General features: G+C 32.9%; 3 protein-coding genes across 11 annotated transcripts in view; 2 read left to right on the top strand and 1 right to left on the bottom strand.

Moving 5' to 3' along the window:
• Window positions 1-20: 20 nt before the first annotated feature.
• On the bottom strand, window positions 21-25,424 carry LOC138123117 (facilitated trehalose transporter Tret1-like). 4 transcript variants are annotated; one of them, XM_069037666.1, is made up of 3 exons: window positions 25,237-25,424; window positions 1,474-1,615; window positions 21-1,417 (listed from the first exon to the last, which is right to left on the bottom strand). In XM_069037666.1, the coding sequence occupies exons 2-3, from the start codon at window positions 1,565-1,567 to the stop codon at window positions 90-92; spliced, it is 1,422 nt and encodes a 473-aa protein (XP_068893767.1). In that variant the 5' UTR covers window positions 1,568-1,615; window positions 25,237-25,424; the 3' UTR covers window positions 21-89. The 4 variants fall into 4 exon arrangements, with proteins under 4 accessions (XP_068893767.1, XP_068893765.1, XP_068893766.1 ...); XM_069037664.1 differs by lacking the exon at window positions 25,237-25,424 and adding an exon at window positions 10,912-10,988; XM_069037665.1 differs by lacking the exon at window positions 25,237-25,424 and adding an exon at window positions 9,899-9,965.
• LOC138123122 (odorant receptor 7a-like) lies at window positions 2,292-7,657 on the top strand. Of its 2 annotated transcripts, XM_069037671.1 has the most exons (7): window positions 2,292-2,415; window positions 6,178-6,406; window positions 6,456-6,952; window positions 7,004-7,105; window positions 7,161-7,263; window positions 7,311-7,469; window positions 7,524-7,657. In XM_069037671.1, coding segments are annotated over exons 1-7 (1,143 nt in total). In that variant the 5' UTR covers window positions 2,292-2,413; the 3' UTR covers window positions 7,575-7,657. The 2 variants fall into 2 exon arrangements, with proteins under 2 accessions (XP_068893772.1, XP_068893773.1); XM_069037672.1 differs by lacking the exon at window positions 2,292-2,415 and having other exon boundaries at window positions 5,424-6,406.
• Window positions 8,806-26,674, top strand: part of Hnf4 (Hepatocyte nuclear factor 4) — a 49,011-nt gene continuing 31,142 nt past the window's right edge. For 2 of the 5 annotated variants that reach the window (XM_069037655.1, XM_069037654.1), the window contains exon 1: window positions 18,471-18,696. In XM_069037655.1, coding sequence (XP_068893756.1) covers window positions 18,567-18,696 — 130 coding nt within the window. In that variant the 5' untranslated portion in view covers window positions 18,471-18,566. Of the gene's footprint in view, window positions 9,020-18,470; window positions 18,697-26,674 lie in introns of those variants that run through there. The other 3 variants (XM_069037658.1, XM_069037657.1, XM_069037656.1) reach the window with 3 other exon arrangements.

Here is a 26,674-nt window from a genome sequence, read left to right as displayed (position 1 = left end):
TTCAAATAAAACTTCATATCTTTTACCATAAATATTTATTTAAAAATGAGGACTATTGTACAATCGATACTAGATATTATAGCAATTCATTATCTATCTCTCTCATTGGCTCCTTTCAAATCTTGCTGAATCTGTTCTAGCGTCCTGCCTTTCGTTTCTGGCACAAAATACAACACCAAAATGGTCGAAATAAAACAACTGACAGAAAAAAACAAGAAGGGAGCAAATAATCCAAATTCCGCGTCCAAAAAGTAAAATATTTTAGTGATGGAACTAATTAACACACTATACACCATCATCAGCAAAGTTAGCCCTTTTGTTTTGATGCTTGTGGAGAACAACTCTCCGAGCATCAAAGTGGGTACAATACCCAGACCAAACGAATAGAATATCATATACAGGATCATACCTAGGAGCGGTATCCAATTGACAGCAGTCAAATTAATCTTGGGACAAAATTGCTCAAGAAAAAAGAACACTGACTCGCACAACAACACAACTCCGCACGCTAACGTTGACCAAAAATACGATTTTTTCCTTCCAATCTTATCCAACGTGAAACCCGCGCACACATTCAATACCGAACATAAGCCGGTGAAGATTATGGCTGAACTACTGGCAGACAAATTGCCGCCAGCTTTCGCAAAAATGTACTGGGTGTAGACCATGAAAGCAGAAATGCCGCTACATTGCTGCGAAGTTCTCAGAAAGATCCCCGCATATATCGCTTTTCTGTTGCTCTCGATCGCAAAAACATCTTTCCAAGTCCCACGCTCAGACATTTGTCGCACGACGTCCACTCGAAGCTGCTCCAGTTCGTCTTCGACATTTCGCTTGCGTCGCAGCTTTCGAAGGGACGTTCTAGCATCGTCTGCTCGATTTTTCATCAAGTAAAAATAAGGCGTTTCAGGCATCCACACAAATGTGCAAATAAAAACGAGAGGGAACGTCAGACATATGCATGCGGATGTGGTGATTGTCGTGTAGCTTCCTACCACATTCACCACCAGTTGGCCAAAGTAGATGGAGAAAGACAAAAAGTTTCCCCACACACCTCGGACTTGGGGGGTTGCTGTTTCACCTATGTACATTGGTACAGAAGCGTAAACGCAAGCGTCTGCTAGTCCTGATATCAATCTGGAAATGTACAAAACATAAACGGATTTTGCTGCAGCGATGAGAATCAGCGAAAGTACTTGAGGTACAAAAACTAAAAGCAGCGTGTACTTTCGACCGATCAAATCGTTCAACTTCGTGAAGAGCAGAGACGAAACAATTGCACTGATTGGAGGTAAGACGCTAAAGTACGATGCTTCACTTGGGGATATGTTGTAGTTGTCTTTGTCGTTTACTATTTTCGGGATCGAGGGGGACGGCCACGAGAAGAGAAGGCCGCTCATGAATCCAGTCACACAAGCTGAAGTTACATTTGTCAGGTGATTCTTCCAACTAACAACAAAATATAAAACTTACCGCTTATTATCGCAAGAATTTGAAACCAATTTTTTCCGGTTTCTTTTGGTTCGTCCGTTTTTGCATTCATCTTGGTTGTGCAACTTTCCATCATTTTACACAGACTGGAGATATAATTGTTGCCAAAACAAATTTCTCGTATCTGCAAACAATGAACTTGCTTAAAATGACAAGAAGATGTCTAACTCGTTATCATTGTAAATTTAAATTTAGAAGACGAGACGTGTACATCTGCACATGTTCAATTTACTGGATGTATTTGCAATAAATAAATCTAACAAATATAAAGAAAATTATCGCCGATTGAAACAGTAGTTTTTTATTTCTTTTCCATTCGGTTTTAATTTGTATTTAAAACAGAATTTTTGCTTTTGAGTACGCAAGCACGATGGAAATAGTGTTTTTTGGAAATATGTAATGTGTTGGAGAAACTTCCTAACTGAACAGAAATTTGTGTCGTAACGTTCAGATATTATTAAATCCATTGTACTTACGTAAGTGATGCGGATGATTTACACAAGATATTACAGCAGCAACAGTAAAAACTATCGTCACAAGTTGGAACATGGAGAAATAAAATTAGTCTTACCTAAAAGCCGAGGTAATAAGCATTATTGTTAAGCAGTTTAACAATAATTTAATTATCAGTATCGTAAGGCGTGACTCAAATGGAATAAATTTCATAAATCGAAAATAAAAATGTTCAGGAATCGGGTGAAGTTAGTTAAAATTAAATTTTGTTGTGTTTTATTAAGGAAAATAAATAAAAACAGAATAGGGGTTTAGATTTATTTAATTAATGTTAACAGTAATATTTCTATATTTGGGACGGCAGAGTAAATCAATGGAGAGGGTTTCGTTGGATGTTCGGTGATAAGAAAGGAGTTCAAGGACAAAATAAGTAATAAAATACATATATAAATAGCAGTATGGGGCTCAGATGTAAGTGTAACATGCTAATTTTTGAATTATACTTATAGTAAGTCCGGTAATTTATTTAATAACAACAATATATCCAAATTTCCTAACATGATTTAAACTTTATTTTAAAAAATATACACAAACAGCACAGTTTAAGGTAAAGTTTAAACAAAATCATGAGAACAGAAAACAATAAAGAAAAAGTTTAATCTGAATTGTTAGTTTAGTTAGAATAGTTTAGTAATAAATTTAGCGGGTAGAATTGCAAAATATAGAGCTCCCTTATTAAATTTAATCATGACTTTAATTACCATGGTGACGAATTCATCTCTTTCTGGCTGATTATAAATCTACAGGGTTATTATAAATGATTGTAGTCCAAGTAGGCGTAAAAACTGACTGTAAAATTGAGTGCAAAACAACTCAATCTTTTTAGAATTGGTTGCAAAACAACTCAGTATTTTTGGATTCAATCGTTAATTTAAAAAAAAAAATTAAATTAAATTCTCATCACCGCACTTTTCACCGAAAAAATGACAGTGACAGTGACAAAAATTGTTAGTTCACATGAAAGCGGCAAAAATTTCATAACATGGGCGTGGCCTGCTTCGACTACAATCATTTAAAATAACCCTGTATATCGTTTTACGCCAACTTTAATAACGGTGTCGTGATACGGCCCATTGAATTTTACATATTTTATGTTAAAATAACTGTAATAAGTATATTGATATAATTAACAGCATGAAAACAAAGAAGAAAAGAAAATTGTATTTCTAAAGGATTTTAAAAATTACTTAAAAATTAATAAATGGTTAAGAACTCTAATGCATTTTTTTCAATCGTGTTTAAAGGTTCGTACAAAGAAGAGTATTTATAAACAAATTTTTGTGCTTCTCAAAAATAATAACAAGATTTGATTAAATTTTAAAAATTAGAATGAAAGGCTAACCATATAACCAACTAAATTAGTTATTTTCAAAGTGTGATAAGATTTTTAATAAAGTTTAAATAATGTACCAAGTCGTAGTAAAATTGCTCTGCACCACTGAAATGGAACATGTGTTAGGATTAAAGAGAATAAAAGAGTTATGTATTTGTACAAGGAAAGAAACGATACTTTACTTCAGTGAGAGGTATTCATATGTATAGCTGTTTCTATTAGGTACTTACTTTTTATTTTAAATATTTAAATTAAACTTTCTCAAAATTAGAGCATCAGAGTAAGCACATTTGCCGTTGCCAAGGTTCCGATTTATAAAACAGTTGATTGTATCCTCGACGGTTGTGTCTTGCTTTTACGGATTTTTGAAGAATTTAGTTATACTAAGACTTGGCGCGACCTTGAAGCGACCTTGAAACACAACAAGAGAGAAAAAAAAAGGCATTTGCACAAGGAAAATTCCAGAAGTAGTTAAAGTGAACAATTACCAAAAAATCTTCCAACTTTGTTTCAAAAATGGTTTGAATATTTTCATCAGAACAAAAGTTAACAGGGGGTATAAGTTTTACCATGCAATTCCCTATGGCAACAGTTAAAAAAAATGCACTGTAGAATTATTAATATAAATAATTAAATTGTGATTTTTTGATCAATCTTATTAGAACTTAACCCCTGACTTTTCTCGTGAGTCGAATTTAACTCCACGGATTTAATAAAATCAAATGTAAGTTCCCAACATTTACTGTTTATGCTAATCAGAAAACTATTTCTTTATATTCTGCAAATTAACGAAATTGAAGTTTAGTTATTTTCACAAATCTGTGGTCGCGAGCATTTGAGCGTGAATATCACTTAAAAATGGCATGCTTTGTCAATTATATCTTGAAATGTCAAAAGTTTTTTTTTATATTTTACAGAGAAAACATGATGATAATAATAAATCAATGTCATACGCGACCTGTTATACTCGTAGGTTACGACCGTTTTTCGACTGAGCAATTGTCCTTATGTCAATGAGTTACACTGATGATCAAAATGTATTGCTCGTAATTCTATCTTAGACTTTAAACAAAGATTTATACATAAAGTTTTAGCAATCGTTTTAGAAATATGCCGCTAAAGCTTTAAATGATATTATTATATCCTCGTTTAACCGCTAAAGAACCAAATTTGTTCATTTAGTTTATAAATGTATTTAAGATTAATTACGGTTTTGCAAATGTGAAAGAAAAACCAACTAGGTGATTAAAAAACTGAATACAGTCATAATGGAGTCTGAAAGAACTCCATACAATACAAAAAAAAGATAAAAGAGCGGCTATGGAAAACAAAATTTCCGAACACGTGACGTAACTTAATAAACTGTCACTTGTCAATTGTGACATTTATGTGAATTTTACTTAAAAACTAATTTTCACACGAGACCACAAAACACTCAGGGTCATGACAGAATCCTAGTTTCGAAATGCGAGTGATAAAAATGGTGATTTACCACCCCAACCTTGTTTCATGAAGTTTCGATAAAAATTTGTGTTTGCTTTTTTTAATTTCTACCATCGCTGTTAGTAGGTAGGTACTGTTAAAGGTACGCCACACGTTTTATTGTATTATATTTATGTGCCCTGCTTTCGAAAAAAAAAATTGAATAGGCCATGACTACGGCATGGTTCAATTGGCGGAGCTAGTTAACATATTGCTGGTGTAAAACATAAGATTTAAACAGCTGATCGTGATCCGTTACCTGTATAGTGCGTTCATAATCGACTCTTCAACGCCTACTATGAGGTGAAACTTAAAAAAAAACACGATATTATATTTACCTCCAATTAAATTTTAATCTTAAAAAATACACAAACTATCAAAACTGTCGCTGGAGGCTTGGCTGTTATTAATTTTTATACACCAAACTAAATAAATATTTATTCCGAAATTTATGTCTTCATGTTATTTACACGACCCCAGCAACTTGAAGAATTATTAACTACTTACTACTATTATTATTTGCTTGATCTAAATACATTTATCCCTAATTACTATTTGTTGGGCTGAAGTTATCGGTTATAATTTATGAATTAAGTTCCAATAATTTTCAAACTTTCACCACATAATACACCTAATAAAACAATTCTTTCACACCGACCTTCTTCTCAGACGTTCCAACATTTCGTTCAGATAATGCCATATTATTAAACAATCTTCCTATCGGAAATTACCCTAGGTGTGTATTTAAAGCTCTAATAAGTTACACATGCATGAGAATAATCAATACAATTATTGTAGAAAAGGTAATAGTTATTTACACAATTAGTGGGATAAAAGCAATATTACAGGATTCGAGTGTGAAGATTGCAGATGACGAGGGCGTTAGCCCGAGTTCATCTGTAATCACACGAGTTTCCTGTAATATGCTTTAGCCCACGTGTTATGTACAAAATTTTATCTAAGACCGCCCCGAATTAAAAAAAAAAAGGTAAATCTTATTTATTTCCGCCAGTTTCATTACACCACTCAGTGGAATAATGACTTACTTATCCCACTGAGTGGGGTAATGAAGCTCACTTATCCCACTGAGTGGAGTAATGAAATGCGTCCGGTAATGAAGTTCCTTATTCCACTCAAATGAGTGGGATAAGTGTCATTTATCCCACGGGATTAGATAAATTTAATTATTATATTACTTAGGAGTATGTACTTCTGAACGAAACAAGCAATTATGAATTTCCTTTTCTCGTCATATTTCCACAACAATATTTTGTTAATTAATGTTAAAGTGAAAGCAAATTTAAACAAAACAACATAATTTGTTTTAAATTTGTTTGGAAAAAGATTCGAACTTTTAGGAAAATCGCAATGCACAAAGGAGAAGACCATTTCTTTTTTGTTATCAACTGTTACAACAAAAGTGGGCTACGCCAAATTACCGAGCCTTACAGGCGATGGATCTCCGTGTACCTCCTGCTGCCCTTATTGCTAACCTTGTACACTATGATCATATTTAACATTCGCTACAAGAACAACAACATTTTCGAAATCGCTGAAGTTTTCGAAGCGGTGTCTACATTTGGACAAGTACTGTTTCTCTAACGTGTAAATTAATGCTCCAGTAAATATTTTCCAGCTCGTCGCCCGTAAAGTAATCATTTTAATGCATGGACCGTTGTACGAAGAAATCATTCGCGATCGGTCATACTTCTGGAGTTACGACACCTTTGGACAAACTGAAGGAGACAACTTCCGCACCCAAATGGCATTTGCTGTGTCGTTGATAAGAAAACTTTGGTTTGCCAGCATATTTTCTCTTGTGTTTCATTTTTGTACGCCATTTCTTGTTGCTAACTCGGTGTTGCCAGATGCTTGCTGGATCCCAATAGACAGCGAGTACATGATAATCTTTCTTTATACTTTGGAAATGCTCTTTTACGTGGAAGCGATCCTCTTTCTTGGAGTATTTGACGCTTTCTTCTTGTGCATGTGTGTAGAATTTAAAATACAATTCAATCTCTTGAACAAAACTATCCACACCCTAAATGAAGACATAGCTGGTGGAAGAGGTAATGAAGAAGTGTGGTTGGCAAAATTGAAAAGGTGTACCAGCCATCATAATTTCTTATTAAAGTAAATGCACATAAATGCCTATATGATTCTTTTTTTATTTCCATGTTTTAGAGTGCACAAGAAATTAAATAATTTTTTTTCGGAATACTTTGTCTGCCAGTATTTAATTAACACCGGGGGCGTCTGCATACAATTCTTCATCATTAACAATGAGTAAGCCAGAGTTCAGAAATAGTGCTTATTTTATTTATTTGTCTTGAATTCGTAGGTCATCAAATCTGACTCAGATTCTGAGGAGCGTGGTTTACATTTTAATTGCAAGTTTGTTGGGTGCTTTGATCTTCCTACCCTCGAGTATTGTTGAAGAAGAAGTAATATCACACTTACGTCTAATTTAATGAATGAAATGGCATTTCAGGCAGAAATTTTCAAAGACAACATTTACAACATCGACTGGCAAAACACGACGAGTTTGCAGATTCGAAAATTTATCGTTTTCTGGATGATGAAAGCTCAGAAGCCGATTAACATGTCGGGTTCTGGATTATTTCAAGTCAATAGAAATGTTCTGATTCAGGTTCAGTTTAAAATCTTCTCGAAGATAAAATGATCTTAGTTGTTTGTTACGCAGATGCCCCGATTGGCCTTCTCGATTGCAACAATTTTGAGTAAAGTGAAATAGGTGAAGTTACAAGCTGGGCTTGTTTCGAAGAGAAAAATACTCACAATGCACCGGATCACTTCGCACGTTACATATTAACAAAAATCTGTACACTGTTTTGAAAATTTGTACACTGTTTTGAAAATCTGTACACTGTTTCGACTTCAGCAACGTTGGATATTATTTCTTACTTTTGGATATTCGGTTATAAAACCTGTGACCTACATTTTTGATCAATTTGCCAAAATGTACACATTACATATATTTCTTGTACTTCAAGGATGGATATCAAAGATAATTTTTGAAAACTAAATCAATATTAGCAATGATAGTTGTATATTTACTCGTTTGTACCAATATTGATTTGAATTGATTGAAACAAACGGAGAAAATTTTGCCTTCAAATTCATTTAAAATTTAATTGATTTGGAAGGTTATATTTCAGCCGTTTGTTCTTTGTTTCTCATTTTATTTGACAATTAATTATCAGTGCAGGTCAATCACGGACGTTTTCAAGACTGGCTCGATCTCAAATTTTCTTCTTTTACATGATATAATGCTCTTAATAAATTTTTTACTACAGTTTGTTTATTTAAAATGGAAAGAAGAAAAAAAGCGAAAAATCTGAAAATAAGTTCATAATACAGCAGAAAAAATGATTTAACACTGAATTTTTGTTTTTCCTTCCATTATGAATTTTATAATTTTAATTAGGTTTGTGCTATCTGTTAACAATACTGAATCTTTTTAATTACATTACTACAAACAAGAAATGTGTATTTACACATCACTGTAAACAAGGCTGAAGAATTTTTTGCCAAGATGGAACTCTATCGATCAAACCGAACCGAAAATTCATCCATTTTAATCAAATCAGTGACAGTTGTACCTATTTGCAAGTCATTACGCAATAAAAATTATTGGTATTTACTCGAAGAATGCATTTTATTTTCTTAAACGATAAGTTTTACCAAAACTAAATCGTGTTAACCCGACTAGCTATTGTTCGACGGTAGCCAAACTAACATATTTCACTTGTACAAATGCGTGACAAATGTGACAAAAAAGCAAGAATCCGTGTCCAAGATGTTGTGTAAAAACAAAAAGAAGTGTCATAGCCACTTGTTGATAAAACTGGAAATGATAAGTCGATTCGCATGGCGCGCATGTCTGACGTGTAGTACAATCACAGACATGTTTTTTTCCATCCGTTTCGTTTAAACTTACAATATTTAAATGCGACAAATGACAAAGATGTCGTAAAATTATGAAGGACGATTACATCGATAGGGTCAATTACGTTCAGTTCTATTAGGCTACTTAGAAATTGTGGGTGCCGAGGAATTCCTCATGACCTTTGGCTCTTTTCCAAGGACTCGACATGGAGGAGCAACAGGTGATTTTGACACTCGACAATACCGTCATCGTACACAATGCTAATAACCTCAACACATCGCCCTCTACTGGTAGGATAAACAATTTTTTTTACTTTAACATTTTTTCCCAATATGCACGCCGCACGATTTACCAACACCGATTAAAATAAATCAAATCAGTAGATCGTAGATCACGCCAGATCAATACGTCCAACGCCGAATAAATATTATCAATTCGGACAAAATGTCCGTTCTATTTTTAAATCACTTTCAAAAACCCATATTTCAACACGACCTTATCGATTTTGTTATCGCAAATTATGTTTGCCTGTCTTAGTTCTTACTGTTGTTAGCTCGACGTACCTCACAGACCTTTTCCTTATGGGAAGTTAACGATTTGTTCTTCAGTTTATCTGACTAATGAAGTTATCTCGAAATGTTATTATTTACACAGAAAGATAAGGGGGTCGTGACACTTTTATCGAAAATACGGAATTTTCTGTATACAGTTTGTCATGAATTTTTCCAGTGATGTATCCAAAACCGCCAAAATACTCCATTTTCGTTGGGAATTCGTGTAATGTGTCAACGCAAGTGTTTTGCGAGTTGCCGATATTAACTCTATTACAAATCAATAGAAATAGAAAGCTTTGAGTTTTTTAGTAATCTCATAAAACTGGTCTGTACAACAGGTTACTTGCTCTCGTTTTTTGAAACAATGAAATATATCAAAAACAAAAAAAAACGCCGCATCCGGGGTCTGTGGAAGGTCTCAGACCGACGATAACCTATTTGATTCTTATAACTTAAGTAGACAATCATACATCTCTTTCAAAATTTCTATCAATCGGCTTATCACTGCTATACTTTTTTGACCCTTTTCTCGATAAGCGCGCCTAACAAGATTAATTACTTCAATGTAACATGATACTTTTTAAATCTGTCAAAGATAGATGTCGACACACTCACCTTTTTAACGACGGAATTTAATATATAGGTATATTAGCTCTGATATTAGTGTTGTTATGTTAACAGGAATTACTGCACACGTAAAAAACGACTTTTATTTTAATAAGCAAGCTTATTTATAAGTCGTCGTAAACATGTTTTGCGTGAAATAAATTGATAATATGATGCATTTTATATTTTTTTTGAGAAAAATGTCGGTAGAAATTCTCAAAGTGTTACTGGAGGCTCCACTTTATTGTTATCTTTGTGACCAAATGTCTCCATTGAAAAAGTTTAATCCGCGATCAAATCGTTGTCAGTTGACACAATTTCTTCAATAACGAACCAAAACAACCAAATATACTTGGACCTGTTCTTATCATTTGTAAAAGTAACAATTTTGAAACAAAGTGCTGATTTATCTAGTTTCATGTTCAAATCACTTTACACTTTTCCGTTAGCGTTTGTGGTAGATTGACGAAAGTAATAGCATTCGATGTTGTTACTTACGGCTTCGAGATGTATTTATTCTTCTTTGTGTGGATTTAAAATAAATGTTTTTCGATAAAGACAATAAAATTGCGTCTAGTGCCATTGTATTATACGTAATTTTTCTAGTGGCTTGAGATAAGAAATCTTTAAATTATTCTGTTATTTCTTTTATAATTGTTTGAAATGTCAATTGGCAATTGATAGCTGATATGAAAATATTGGAGGCAAGAAGATTAAGTTGTTGCAATATACTTATTATACGTAAAACAACGGTGAGTCATGCAAATTTGACTGTTATTTTAATTGAACATAAAAATAATTTTTATCATAATGATTTCACAAAATTAGAAGCGATATAGAACACTTATTGTGTCTTTTTATTTAACGGGATTTTTTTTAAATGTTAATGTGGTCAAACGATAAGAAGAGAAATGTTTTTAAACATCCATCTTTATTTAAATATTAACTTAAAATAAATATTTCACGACCGTAGATGCTGAGTTAAGATTTGAAAAATCGCAAAACTAAGACTCTATACTTACGTGTTTAGTCCGTTGAAATTAAACTAAATTAAATTAGGATTCGTGTTATCTCTTCTTTCGGTATAAATTGGTTGACGCTGTAACACGAAATACTTTATTTTTAAATTGGGAAAGGAAAGGTTATCTACATACATAGAGGTACAGAATTTATTCACCATTTTCCAAGACTGAGTCAGATATATTCACCTAGTTTTAGGTTTATGGTAGGTACGATCGCGGACAAAGAATACATACAGTTGTATAGCAATATATTAGGTACAGTTGGTTGCAAAAAAAAAACGGGAACTGTTAGAATAAAATTGACACATTTTTACCATTTTTTCATAGTGTGAAACCTTCTTACGGGAGATAGGTTATAATCAACGTCAAAATTCAATGACATTTTTTAAAATTATTTGATAGTTATTGTCAAATAGACAATTAATTGACAAATGGTCAAATCAAATTTACATTAGAAATATTTTTGTTTCCCGTTTTTTTTTGCAACCCATTGTACTGGTACAGTATGTTACTATACCTACCAGTATTCTTTGTCCGCAATTGTACATCCTAAATGATCCGAGTCTTAAATAACAATTCATTAAATCCAATTTGAAGACTTTTTTAACAATTAAAACCCTGCGAAAATGGTCTACACTTTATCGAAAATAAAGAATTGTTCTCTATACGGTGGCAGAAAAATTATGATTGCTTGATAGTTGTAAAGTTTCAAAATTGATTTTTATCTATCACGTCTTTTGAAATTATTCACGTCAGGTTTTTTTCCAAGAATTCTTTGTTATCACTCCAAATTGTACAGTCATGGAATATTTTTAAATCGATAAATCAATCAATCGTAAATTGAAAACTAAATGGGAATAAATGAACAATTACTATTTTTCAATTTCATTAAGCTGAATCAGTCAAAATGTGTGATGATAATTGACAAGTGAGAATCGGCACTTATAGGAGATAAAACTTGGTTTTTTGTTCGACACTGTCAGAATTTGAGAATTTTCTCCTGTGTGAACGGATTTTGATAAATGTCACAACTTGTCAAAACGAAAGTAATTTTAAAGATTTTAAGCGACTTGGAGCCTTTAAGGGGCTCGTCAAACAAAAAAACGTTGTATTCAACTCGTTCGTGTGTAATTGGGCCTTTTTTGGCATGAGTGGGTCAGTTTAAAACGCAAGTGAAACCCACTCATGCCAAAAAAGGCCCAATTTACACACAAACTCGTTAAATAAACTACTATTTACTGTTTGTTATGATGTTTCGTAAATCATCAGTACGTATCTACTGAGTGGAAATATGGTTAGGTATACATATGTTTTTTCAGGTAGAGATTTGATTGACAGCGTAGTGATTGCAAGTTGATTGTTATTGACCATTGTTATTACTTCCTGATTTGTGGAAGGCTGCTTGCTAGGGATTATCAGTAAATTTAAAAAATTACTTCGTCATTGTCCAGGTCTTTTAATATTTGGCAAATAATGGATATTCCACCAGCATAACCTACACAGCAGTTTTGGATTTTTTGAAAAACAAAACTATAAGTACATACTATCCCACCTCCACCCGGCGGCACGGCAATTTTGCCGGAGTACATACACTATTACGGATAATACTATCAAGTAATAGTGCAGTGCTTATCAACATAATTACCGGCGTCTCGCCTCCACATTTTGACTTTTTTGTGTTTTATGTTCTGTGTCAATGTTAAGGAATTTCCTCACGATATGACATGAGTATATATACTATATATATAATATACCTTTTTGAATTTCAACCACCAATTTGTTGTCTAAGTCCAAAATTTTTAAATTTTTAAAAAGAGATTGCGGTACTATTCCTGTTGCTGAAATTATAAATGGTAAAATCGAAATTTTTTCTAAACACCAAAGATTTCTCATAGCAACGGAGAGTTCTAAATATTTATTAATTTTTGTATTATATGTCTGTGTTATATTGTGTGAATTTGGAACAGCTATATCTAAAAGATATGCTTGCTTTTGTTGTTTATTTAAAATAATAATGTCTGGTCTGTTATGCTGAATATGAATGTCGGTTAAAACTGTACGATCAAAATATAATTTGTAATTGTCATTTTCCAAACAACTTTCGGGTTTATAAATATAATGTGGTTGTGTATCCTTTAATAAGTTGAATTTAACTGCTAAATTCATGTGTATAATTTTTGCGAATATATCATGACGTTTTTTATATTCGCTTTGAGCCAAAACGGTGCAAGAAGAAATTATGTGTTCAATGGTTTCCCCTTCAGTTCCGCAAATCCTACATTTATCAATGATCGATTGTAATCCGCATATGTGTTTTTTATAATTTCTTGTATTTATAACACGATCTTGTATTGCAAATATAAAACCCTGTCTCAGGATGAATATTTGATTTTTTAAGCCATGCATGAGAAGCTTGAATATTAATTTCTGGTTGTTCTAGTTCTTTAAAATATCTCCCATGTAAAGACTTTTGTTTTATATTTGCTATAATGTCAGGTATATTTGGCTCAACAATATCTGAAATTACATTATCACTTAAATTTAAAGGTGTGTAACCTTTATCCGCTGAAACCAAAGCATTAACAAAAGTGTTATCACGAGCTCTATTGAGAAAATAATTTTTTAGTGAAGCAATTTGATTATGTTGTAGAATTTGTAGATTTGAAAAACCCCTACCACCATTTTCGCGTGGTAAATTAAATCTTTCAATAGCAGATTTGGGGTGATGTTTACAAAATTTTGTAAAGAGAACTCTAGTTTGAATATTTATATTCTGTAAATTAGTTTTTGACCATTTTATAACACCAAAAGAATAGGTCAGTAATGGAACAGCATATGTATTAACTGCTTTAATTAAATTATTACCGTTTAATTTTGATTTTAAAATAGATTTAATTCTTAAATAAAATTGTTTTTCTAAATTTTCTTTTATAATTGAATGTTGAATATGATTTGATTGATTAATACCTAAATATTTATAAAATTCTCCTTTATTTAAATTTTTAATGATTTCTCCTTCTTTAGTTATATATTCTAAATTTTCGTAATGACCGCGACATATTGATTGTGTTTTACACTTATCAATTCCAAAACTCATGCCAATATCATTTGAGAAATTTTCAGTTATTGTTAGTAAAGAATTATTATTGTCACCCTTTTGTATAAGTACAAATTAATTTGCATTCTGACAAAATACACAAATATTTTTCTACTTTGGTATCATGTGAGTCTTTGTGAAACTAAAAATAGTGTCCCTGCACTACAGCGTCATTATAAAATATTGTACCATCGTAGTTGGCGTTGAAAACCCACACAAATTTTGGATGTGCCGCAGCCTCGCAACGTTAGACAAACTAATAGACAGATTTCCACTACCAGGAGCGCCACCTATCGGCGATATTAGTCTCACTCATGTTATGAAGCTTGCGGCTCATTCAACTGAGCCACCAACGCCTACTATGATGGTACAATATTTTATAATGACCCTGTATTAACCAATCAAAATTACATTGGAACTTGTTTTTTTATATTTTTCGAGCAATTTTTTTTTTTATTTTTCACTTTAGTATAATTGCATGATAACTCCTAGGATACGAAATACGTAAACATGTCCATAACAACCGGGGAATAAAACAGGGCGTAATAAGAATAAGCGGGTGTAATTAATTCATAACGCCCTCATCAATTCATAATTGCAAAGATTCCAATTTTTTTTTTTTTAAGAACACGTATAGTGAAAAATAAAATCTTGTATGCACCACGGCGTCACCGAATGATTACGCCCATCGAACGATATCCATCTCTCGGGCTAAAGCCCTCGAGCTGGATTTATCGTTCTCCGGGCGTAATCATCGTTGTAACGCCCTTGGCGCATAAATAGCTATTATTACATCTGGCGTCTAATTTCCGTGGAATAAATGGATAAAATTACAATAGCCAGTTGTTCAATGGATAACTTTCCGGTTAGGGTAAAGTAACAGTGGTTAAAAGTTAACCAATATTTTAACCGAGATGCCGTTTTTCAGTACCAAACATTTGGTTAGATAAATGTTGGTTAAGTAACCATTATTTTCGTAACATTGGTAACATTGCTTGTGCGCAATCACGTGCGTATTAGATTTTCAGATTAAAAATTTGAAATTCGAGGCGTAAATAGCTCAGCTGACAATTGTGTTAATTTGGTGTTTTGTGGTTAATTTGGGAAGAATTCGTAAAAATTCTCGACTGCAAATTAGAAGGAATCATTTAGAATATTGGAACGACGAAGAATTTTACATTAGATTTAGACTTTCCAAAAACACGGTTGTTCTGTTACTGGAGGAAATTTGTGGAAATATCCAACATAATACCAATTGGTCCACTTTTCTTTTAACACTTTTGCATCCCGATTAATGCCTTCTGTTGTTTGTGAATTAAACGAAAGAACAATTTTTTTTCCACATTTTTGCTTTCTCTTTGTTGGTTGCAGTCCCTGTTTTTTTTAACTCGACAACTTTTTTGTTGGAGTCCAACATCACCAATAAATTTATTTCATTGGTAGAAAAGTTTTTGGACCGACCACCCTTTTCTATTTTTTCACAATTAATCGCAACTCAAAAATTGCTAAATAAGCTAGAAATCTTCCAACTATTTGCAAGAAACCACGTGCACGTGCAAACCACAAGCACAGCTGATGTTATGATGACATTGATGACCATTGACAATACTGCGGGCTGCGCAAACGCCACCGGTTAACCGAGCCCTCTTCGGTCGGTTAAAATTTTGTTTAACTTAACCACGGTTAAGGGACGAAAATTGACTGAAAAACCTGTAACCAAGAAATTGGTTGGTAACCAAAGAATTTTTTGGTTAACCAAGCACTGAACAACTGGCCCTTAATAGGTGATTAACGGAGAAACTCAGTGAGACTCACTATAGTATATTTTTTCCTGGTAGGCGGTTGCGCGCACCATTTACGAAATCCTGCAACGAAATGCGACCTCCCTATTGGTTCGTCAAATAATTTTTAATTTTCATTAACTTAAAAAAATTTTGTGCAACCGTACGCGAAACGAGGACTTCGCATACCTAAAACAGGCCGGGAAATCCAATTTCCCGGTCGTTTCTTTTAACGACGGCCGTTAAAGTAAACGTCATTTTAATATTTAATACAAATCATACAATTTCATGTAAGACTCGCGTTTAGTATGAAATCAGAAATTGCGGAATTTATAACTTTTTATTGGAGGAATACAATACACGAAACTAAGACGTCACTTTCACTACAACTCTCTTTCGACATTTTTACGATTATTTACAAAGTGAATTGTTTTATTTAGTCATTTCCATAGCGACATGTAAGCTGAATTTATAGATATTGGTCGTGTCAAAATCAAATAACCACCACCTGTTGAATTAAGTTGGTGAAAACAAAATTACCCTGTGTACTAAAAAAAAAAAACTAAAAAAAAATCAAATCTAATTACACAACGTTGGCGGTTGTTTTTCTGGGTAGAATGCAGTTTTGGTGGTTACTTGGTTTTGGCACAACTTATACAGGGTCCGTCCTAAAAAACGCCGCTAGCCGTATCTCCGTTATTTATGGATAGATTTAAATAAAACAAAAACTGGAATAAATCACTTTAAAAGCACTATAAGCACAACATAGACTAAAAAAGTAATTCAAGGTCAGATGATAATCAACTTTCTTTTTTTAGAAAGCTTGGTATATTTTTTTATACTCATTTTGAAAGAGATTATTTTTCTGAATCCAACGATATGCCATATGTTAGGCGATTTCTTAATGATATGGATTTTAAGAGCTTATAGTAAATACAATTAAAGTTGACGCAAGTTGCAAAAAAACCACTTTGCATTTGCAACAGCACTTTTATGGCATTAGTCATTTGAAATTACTTTAAAACTGTACTTATATGGAAAATATTCAACCCAAACTATGATTTTCTGGTCCCTTTGTGCCTCTATTTGGTTCAAAAATATGAAAAAAATGCTGTTGCAAATGACAAGTGGTTTTTTGCAACTTGAGTCAACTATACCTATGTCGCAAAACTTTTGATACCAATCTGCGTATGTATAATACCTACACATTTCCAATTAATTTCCAATAATAAAACTAATTTATTTTTGAAGTGAAACTTTTTATGGGAGGGTTTTGAAATTCTGATCGGCAACCTTTTTGTGTGACGAAAAGTGGTGGGGGTAAACACTGTCTCGCACAACGCTTGCGCCAATATTTCCATCTCACGTAAGTTAATCTGTTTGACACGATACAAATATCCCTTAAAATTGTGTATACTTCTGCCTTTGTCACACTCACGGCATTTATCGAAAATGTCCTCTCTTTAAATTTGGAGGCTTAAAAATGAACAATGAGTTACGCATTTCGATATTGTTTAGTGTTATCGTTGTTTATAACTTATTTTCTTCATTAAAATATACAATTTTATTGTGAATATGCCTAAGTCAGGCGCAGAAAGAACAAGAGCGTGGCGTGAGAGAAAACGTACGAGTGAAGTGACAGTTCAGAATGTGAAAAAAAGAAAAAATAGATCTGAAATTGAACGAGGTAGAATAGAAACGAGTAGAATACGTGCTAGTTTGGACGGTGTAAATAATAAAGACAATGAACCAGCAACTAGCACCTCGGCTCAGCCACCTCCTCTTGCACCTATCAGTGATAATTTACAATATTCTGATTTCCCTGTAATACAAAAGTTTCACTTCTATCGTGCGTCTTTACGACACACTCTCTTTTTTTTTCATATTTTGTTTACAAAAGATCTGCATTAAGAAGTACATATGTCAAATTTTAGTGTTCATGTACATTTCATCCAAAATTTAAAAAACAAGGTGGTGATATCAGCGCCTCAAATATCGTGTTTGTTGTTGAACCTTTCAATTCATTTACACAAGATAATGCAATCGAACTTTTGGAAAAATATTTAGCAGCATTTCCTTGTTTGTGTTGTGTTACTGTATCTTCATACATCAGACAGAAGGCGGTAAAATATTACGCCCACGAAGAACGTTGACAAAAGTTCCATCAACAAAGCTTGTGTTCCGGTAAGATGATTAATTAGTAATTTTCGATCAAAACATTAGAGGTTGATGAAATTTTATAATTATTGTAGTTCACGTTCTTGTAAACATGTCTACAGATTATATTGTTCACGTTCACGATTGATGTTGAAAATTAAATAGAAATTTAGAACAATGAACATCACTCGTTTCCATACCGCTCATTGTCGAATAATTGTTGGGCTTCTGCAACAACCCACAGACGAAATTTATTTAGGAGTTTACAATTGTTTTAATGTTTTTAAAAGTTGGTCCCTTGCTGTGTCTGTGCACCAAAGACACGTGTTGGTATCCCTCGGATAAAACTGAGCCCAAAATAACATGTTATTGCAATTACATAACCCAATAATATATTATTAAAACATTACAACTTCAAAAATAGCTATCTCAACAATTCTTTAATATGGTTATCTCAATGATAAGCAGGATTCTCCTACATAAACAATCTCCCACCAAAATATCTCCAAGCCATTCGTGACGGTGCTCCTTAGTCATTTTAGTGGCGTTGAGGGAAATGATTGGTCACGTGTGTAGGGAATAAGTTTAGGGTTGGGGTGTGATTTACGATTCCTATCAGCATGCCTTCTTCATATTGTTCTACGAGTCCTGGAGAAATATCCATTTCTGACGGAGAGGTAGATGGCACTGATTATTTGCTGAGCAGCACCATCAAACTTGACGACAATTTCAATTTTTTTCAAATTTTGGGTGAGTTAATTGTTTCCATTGTCGCATTTAAAATATCAAGCTACAACGTATTGTTCAAAAATGGTAGCAGTTGGGTTTCAGGCAAGCACAAATGACATTGAAATTAAATAATTATTATTTTCTTCTTGCATGACCTTGCATTGTTTCATCCTAACTTATATTTTTCGATTTTGTGGTTTATTGTGTCAACTTATTGTCTTCGTGAAGTACTTGCTTTTGATTTATCTTTACATTGTACTGTAAACTTGAACAAACTATGTTACTACTCACGTCATTCTCAAAATTGTTATTGCATTATGGCTTAACACACGGATAGCTTGAGTCGAAGGCTTCACCAAAATAAGTTCGTTTTTCGACCTTAAGGTTAGCATATTCTATTTTAAATCCGTTTATCAGTGCAATGTTAGCAGCGTGTCCAGGAGAAAAGGCGATTTCTTAATTTTTAACAGATTGCGGTAATACGAATTCGTTGTGAAATTTGTTATAATATAGTATGTATACTAAAAAACAAGTTTCATAAGACCAGTCTTGAAGCACGAATTCAAGTTGAAAAAACGAGTGGCGTAGCCACGAGTTATTTTAAAGAATGAGTCCTTCAAGGTCTTATGAGGCGAGTTTTTTTTATACTATTTTTTGTAATTTGCCGTTTAAAAAAAATATATTTACTTTAGTCGATTTAGGGATTTTTGTGACGGTTGGTGATGTCTTAATTTTAAAAGTAAAAATTTGATCTAGTCGCCTTTTGTGGAAGATAATTAAGATAATCTTGCATGTACTATTCCGGACATGAAATCTTGGCCACAACTGACATTTAACTGACAAATATGTGTGAACTGCCCTTTATTGAATATAACCCAACTTTTGACCAGATAATGCCATTTCCCTGCTTTTTTGATGTCACAAGAAAAACTTCAAAGTGATTTTTAATACCGGGTGATCAAAAAGGACTGTTTAAGTTGGCAATACAATTAAGAGCATTTTGTTGTTCGGCTGTTTGCAATACTGCAACCGGATACGTTTTTTGACAGATATTTTACGTAAAATCAACAGCGACAAAATTGTAGGTTATGTATGTATAAAAATCAACAGTACAAAGAAACAATTTGAACTGTCAATGTCAGTGTGAAGTCGTCAACAACCGGAAGTTACTCCAGTTATACCATTTGAAAGTAAAAATCAATACTGCCAACTTAAACAGTCCTTTTTGATCACGCTGTAGTTGTCACTTATTAATGACACTAATGGTTGGTTTACATTATTTTTTTCAGAAATGTCAAAAAAATGTTGGCCAAGATTCCGTGTCCGGAATAGTACGCCCCTTGAAATACGGGAATAGCTAAAAATACGATCAAATTTTTCTACTGACTTCCTGTTCTTGACACATTTTCTAATTTAAACTGACATGCATGACAAGATAATTTCGCATCAAGCTTTGCCAACTTAAAAATTTTCGTAAAATGTTCCGTGAATTAATAATGGCTATTATGACATCACAGATGATGACGTCGCGTTCGCTAATATATCTATTAGAGTATCAAAATGGAGGCAGATTACAAAAAAACAATTTGCCAAGTTATGTGATAATTTTTTATCTTTTTTTGTAAATAAGTCGAGCAATATTCATAGGAAAATAATCTTAAGCCTACTTGGCTTATAAATTAGAATACAATTAATATAACAGATTTTTTTTCAATTAGTGACACGCGCCTAAATGCTATAAATACTCGATTAACAGATAACAAATTGTCTAAATTTTTTTATCCAGTGTTGCAAATTTTCGATATCTACTTGGTTGATTTTCAAATAAATCAAACTAGAACATGTGAATGATTTGTTAAATGCTAGTGATGTGTGTTTAGATTTTCATATACAGGGTCCCCAAAAAAGAAGATGAGTCCATACATCCCTTATTTATTTCAGCATTTTAATTATCTATACACCAAATTAAATAATTGTGAATAGGCTACCAGATGGCCTATTAAATTCATAGCTCCAAGGAATTCAAGGCTAAACTGTCAAAATATTTTATTTTCAAATTGGAATACATACATACTTTTTTTTAGCAATTCTGATAGAGATTTTTATTCTGAAAACAACAATGTATCACAAGTTTAAACTCTCATAAAAAAATAGCACTAACTTTTGAAACAAATCACGAGCACACAAGCGACAAGCTAACACGTGTTCAATTGAAAAGTTCATCAAATTGGCAATCTTTGTCTAACCAACTTAATTTACGATGTTGTTGTCTTCTAAAAAATAAAGTCAAAGTCAACTTGATGAACATTTCAATTGAAACTCTTGTTATCAAAATGCATTGCGTTACAGTGTAATAACCAAATTAAGTTAGCTGGAAAAACAAATGACAAATAATAACACATGGGATTGCGCAGAGAGGCCGCCAATGTTTATCGCAAAATGGAGTGCAATTTGAGCATAGATCATAATAGCGTTTGTTTTTTTTTTTTGTATTTTTTATATGTGTGTACATTCTTGTTTTCAGAATAAAAATCTCTATCTCTATCAGAATTACTAAAAAAAAAGTATGTGTTCCCATTTGAAAATAATATTTTGACAGTTTAGCCTTGAAGTGCCTAAAGACAAAGTAGCCCTTAGGCTATACGTGAATTTATTAGGTCTTTTTGTAGCCTATTCACAACCATTTAATTTGGTGTATAAATAATTAAAATCCTTCAATAAATAAGGGAGCTATGGGCTCTTCTATTTTGGGGACATTCTGTTATAAGTATGTATTTATGTACAATGGATAACATAAAAATTGCCTCGTGGAAGATGAAATCAAGGTTAAATGTTAGACGGTTAACGAGATGTGTACCTACTCAACAAATATTATCTTTTAATTTTTCTAGAACGAGGATATAAATTCATAATCGAACTATCTACGGAACAATACTATAATACTTACGATGCAACAAATATCTTATAAATAAACTAATATATCAGTTACCTTTGAAATAATATATAAATTGTCCACAAATTCTATCAGGTTAATCGATGTTTATGATTTTTACTACAAACATAATAGTAGTTTTCGGATTAAATCTTTGTTTTTCAATTTTTTGCTACTGTTAAGATAAGAAAGATGCAATCGTATTTTAGAATTAATATGTTTTTACGAAAAAAAAAAACAAATAACAGCACCTGTTACAACTATTATATTAGAAACGATTGTACTGATTTCATCGTATCGCAACTGACTTTAACATGTGGCAACCTGTTAACTTTTGATCTAGGGGAAAATGAAAAGTTAGGTTACATTTTTTCATTCTACCACACTTATTAATACTAAGGTAATTGATAATTTTTTTTTCACTACTAGTCTTAGAAGGCGTCATTATTGACTCTCGAACTGAACCCAGAAGTAGAATTTCTCTCCTACTAGTTAATAATTTTTCATTATTAACCAGTGGTTAATAATGAACAGCCGTCACCTAGAATAGCAACGAAAGATTTTCTTTGATTTTATTGGTTAACGTAAACAGACGATTTTCAATTTTTATAGCAACCGTTGAAAAATGAGAACTCGGATCGTCGCATCGGACAATAGTATATTATAAACCAAGGTGAAGAAGTTCATGATTATAGAGAGCGCCAAGATTAGAGCCCGAGGCGTGCCGAGGGTTCTAAGGCGCGAAGGCTATAAGGGACTTCTTCACCGTGGTTTATACAGGGTCTCCCAGAACTGGCGGACCAAAATAATACGGTGAATTCATCATCTTCTGGGAATAATAGGAAAAATGTTCAAAAAAATCTATCTTAAATAGTGATTAGGAAAGAAGCAATTTAAACTGACCAATGCTGTTGTTGATGTTAAGTTACCTATTAATTAGTTTTCCTGCTTTATTTGTAACTATGGATACATTTCAAATGATGCATATGCATTGTTGGGTATCCGCATTGTTTGTGCAATGACGGACGTTTTTAGGTTATAGTATTTTTCAGGTTATAGTATTTCTGCTAGGATGTTTCCTATTGGGAAAACGAACTGCGTACTCCTGAGCAGCAACTGTGGCACTCTCATCACACTGTCCATATAAGATAAGCATATCAAAATATTCTGAAGAAGTAAACATTAAGCGTTTTTAATGAGTTTTGTAATTGTCAGAAATAATTTATTATGACATAATATTCAATTATATGTCTTTGCAACAATCAAATTTGTTTCGATAGTTACCAATATAATTTTTTAAGGTAATTTTATACCTACACGCGATTGGTCAATTAAAAACGTTCTTATTTTAAAATCCAATGAGGATGGATTTTTAAAAATATTTTTCCTATTGCCAGAAGATAATGATTTCACCGTGTTATTTTGGTCCGCCAGTTCTGGGAGACCCTGTATACTATTTTTTCCACTACTAGATACGTTAAAATCCTTTCGGATAATAATTATTAATTAAATTATTTTGTCCGATGCGACGATCCGAGTTCTCATTTTTCAAGGGTTGCTATGAAAATCGTCTACGTTAACCAATGAAATCAACGAGAATCTTTCGTTGCTACGTGACGGCTGTTCATTCTTCTGGGGTCGGTTCGAGAGTCAATAATGAAGCCTTCTGAGACTGGTAGTGGAAAAAATAATTTAATTAATAATAGGCAGAATATAGCCTAAGGGAGTCCGTTTCGGCTCAGGGACGCGAGGGTCGCGGGTTCGATTCCGACCCAGGGCGAAATTTAAAAATAATTAAAAAAAAGGCTATATTCTGTCTCGTGATTCGGAAGTCACGTTAAGCCATTGGTCCCGGTCTATTGAGTTGGTCACCATGCCCCTCATAGATTTGTAAACCAGTTCTAGACTGTGTAACAAATTTTTTATTTTATTATTAGAAAGGGTTTTAACGTATCTAGTAGTGAAAAAAATAATATATACACCACGGTAGAGAAGACAATTTTAAGCCTCGCTTCTTTATTCTATAGTTTAATAAACTACCTCGGCTTAAAAAAATGTCTTCTCTACCTTGGTGTATAATTACTATTGTTCAGCAAATTTTTCTCTTTTCAGGGAATTATATTAATTTACTATGTAGGATTATATAAATATTTATTGTTTAACAATACGTGACGGATTTTTGATATGTGAACAGGCTACATTATCATTAATTTAATGGAATTTTGTTGTAAAATGTGGGTATTTATCATCCGTCCTTCCTTGGGTTCATTTTGTTATACTTGCCCCAAAATTCGCGAAACAGCTTAGCAGTACCTATGTTTTTAAGTAGGTAGTCATTCATTAAAATACTAGGTAAAAATGTAAAAAAATCAAGCAGTCACATTAAACAGTAATAAAAGTGCATTCTAATTTTGCAAAGTAACTAAGAGAGCTATGGACATTCAAGACAATGTCTATTTGACTCCGGCCGATAACAGAGATGATTTAGTAAGAAGATTCGTGGCAGTATGTGAACAAATACCACCAGAATTTTTATTAAACGCCGCAATGGGCGTCAGTGGAAGGTGTCGAATGTGCCTTAAGCTTGTTTGACACGATGCTAAATTTTGTAGAAAATTTGTTAGAAAATGAGAGAGACCCTCGACAGGACCAATGAACGATCAGGATCATAGTCTGTCTTTGTCAGATCCTGACCGTTCATTGGTCCTCTCTCATTTTAAATTATGGTTACTTGATTTTTTTATTTTAATGTTTGTGTATTCAGAAGATAAACATCTATCAGAATAAATATAAAAAAATACACAGTGCAATTTAAAAAAACAAAGTTAGCTGCAGTCTGTCAAAAAATATTATGTCAAAAAAAAATCATAGCATGTCGCCCTATAGTGTTTCTAAAACGATTTTGTTTGACGTATCATTTATTAAAATCGGATAAAAACTAAGGAAGTTATAGCACCAAAGATTTTTCATAATACACCCGGTATCACGAAATTTTCATCGGAAGTCTCTTGTGAAGAATAACCTGTACATATTTAAAATAAACGAGATCAAAGCTGCACCTTTTGAGCCCTCCCATATATGCAAATTTAAGAGCTATAGAATTTTTTCATTATTTTTCTCATTATCTTCTAACATGAGTTGACATTGCCCCATTTAAAACCTGTTCACTTTGTATTGAACGTCAGTGGTGCAAATGACTGACCTGTTACTATGACAACTCATATGAAAGTTAATGCCAAGTGTGTGCGATTTGCACCACTGACGGTCAATACAAAGTGAACGGGTATTAGTTGTTACTCCCTCTTGTGAAAAAAATCGCGTTCTTATCTGACAGAAGAGTTTAGCGTTTGGTGGAGTTGACACGTTGTGATACTTGAATTACCTTTCTTGGAGAAGTACAAGACAGACGAAACATCAATTGTCCGTCAGTCAACACTATTTATAAAATTATATTAATTGCGTATGTCAACTTGAATGTGACAGTGATAGATACCAACACATTTCAAAAGATCACTTTAAAAGATAAGAAAAATGATTTTTATCTGCCATTTTGGAAAATTTTATCTCTCAATAAATCATGGCGATATAATTAAAACATTAAAAGCAATTCGTTATACAAATTTACTTACGGGTAAGTTGCAGAACTACATTTTATGTAGTACTTTCCGGTTTATTTGGTTGGCAGCTTTAATCTAAATTTCATCTCCGCAGTGGCAAATAATTAATTTTTGTACTTTTGTGAGGTACAGTTGTGTTGCGCTTCATATAAAATATACTTCTGGTTTCATGTTTACATATTATGATCTCACTTTTATAGATTATAGATTTTTCCCCAAACATACACAATACAGTTTGAGAGTGGAGAGTGGACAGCTTTTAATTACCCCACGTATGCAATATCACAATGGCAACTTATGATTGTTAGTTACGTAATATTTTTTGACTATTCCATTCACCTGTCATTTGTTAAACATGAACCAATAAAAACACGATTTTACACATTTGTTACCATGGTTTCAAAAAATTGAACCGAATATTCCCACTTGTGGAAATTGTATCGGTAATACCACTACCAAATGAATGCAGCCTTAAGAATTGCTTCCAAACGGACTCACGTGTCTTTTTTGTGTTGTTGGAAACATTTTCTTCGATTTCTGCGTTAATTTCTTCTTCCGATTTGCTGCCAAATTGCCAAAGTTGGTTCATGGAGTAGTCCTCCGAATACAACTCGTAGTCCAAATTATGTAGACTATTTTTCACTCATTCATTGTGCTTAGGAATCTCACTCGTGCTGACGCACTCGTGGATTCATTCCCAAGCACAATTGATAATTCGTGACCAGTTTGAAAAATAATTGACATAATTTGAACTATTCGTGGTATTATAAATGATTACTTACAATAAATTTGAAACCGAAAACTAGACATTTTAAAACTTATTCCAAAGAAACTGGATGTGACTTGATTTAAGTATTTAGTATTTGCTTATTTCTTAGTAATGGGCTTGTTGCATTGGTCTTTTTGGTTTTATCCCCGTCGTCTGGTTTTTAATTGTTTCTTTTGTGTTTTAATTGCTTTAGTTGGGTTCATTAACGCATTGTAATTATGTATCTACAGGTTAGTTGTAATTTTAATAACATATTTTCGTGCGGATTGATAATAAGTTTTTTCTCAGTTGACAGATACATTTTAATATGGCTGTTGACAAACATAAAAAAGAAATATGTCAGTAATTGTCACAAATCCATATTATAAAATATTTGTTGTCGAAGCTCGAAACGATTTCGTATTTTATAATTTGGTTTGGGATGGAGAATGTGTTGTGGGACGTGAATTGTCGACTCGTATTGTGGGTTGTATACACGACAGGCGTAAAAGTAAACTTTACAAAAGGTTATTTAATGTAAATTTATGTTGGTAGGCGATGCTTGTTGGTTTTTTATCTGTTAAATCTATTGCTGGGTGACTTTTAATGATTGAAATTCTTTTTTTTTCGGTAGGTCAAATTCAAATGACAATTCAAAAGTCAAAATAAATCAAATTGTCATTATGTATTTCTAGAATCTTA

Source organism: Tenebrio molitor, chromosome 2, assembly GCF_963966145.1.
Source record: "Tenebrio molitor chromosome 2, icTenMoli1.1, whole genome shotgun sequence".
Classification (NCBI taxonomy): domain Eukaryota; kingdom Metazoa; phylum Arthropoda; class Insecta; order Coleoptera; family Tenebrionidae; genus Tenebrio; species Tenebrio molitor.
This window is presented reverse-complemented; position numbering and strand designations above follow the sequence as displayed.

Bases quoted from the DNA above. Each gene is read 5' to 3' on its own strand.
- LOC138123122 (XM_069037671.1), top strand. The intron at 6,953-7,003 runs GTAAATGCACAT...TCCATGTTTTAG, and splicing joins CATCATAATTTCTTATTAAA to AGTGCACAAGAAATTAAATA. The intron at 7,106-7,160 runs GTAAGCCAGAGT...TTGAATTCGTAG, and splicing joins TTCTTCATCATTAACAATGA to GTCATCAAATCTGACTCAGA.
- LOC138123117 (XM_069037666.1), bottom strand. From the start codon at position 1,567: ATGATGGAAAGTTGCACAACCAAGATGAATGCAAAAACGGACGAACCA. The intron at 1,418-1,473 runs GTAAGTTTTATA...ATGTAACTTCAG, and splicing joins AATTCTTGCGATAATAAGCG to CTTGTGTGACTGGATTCATG.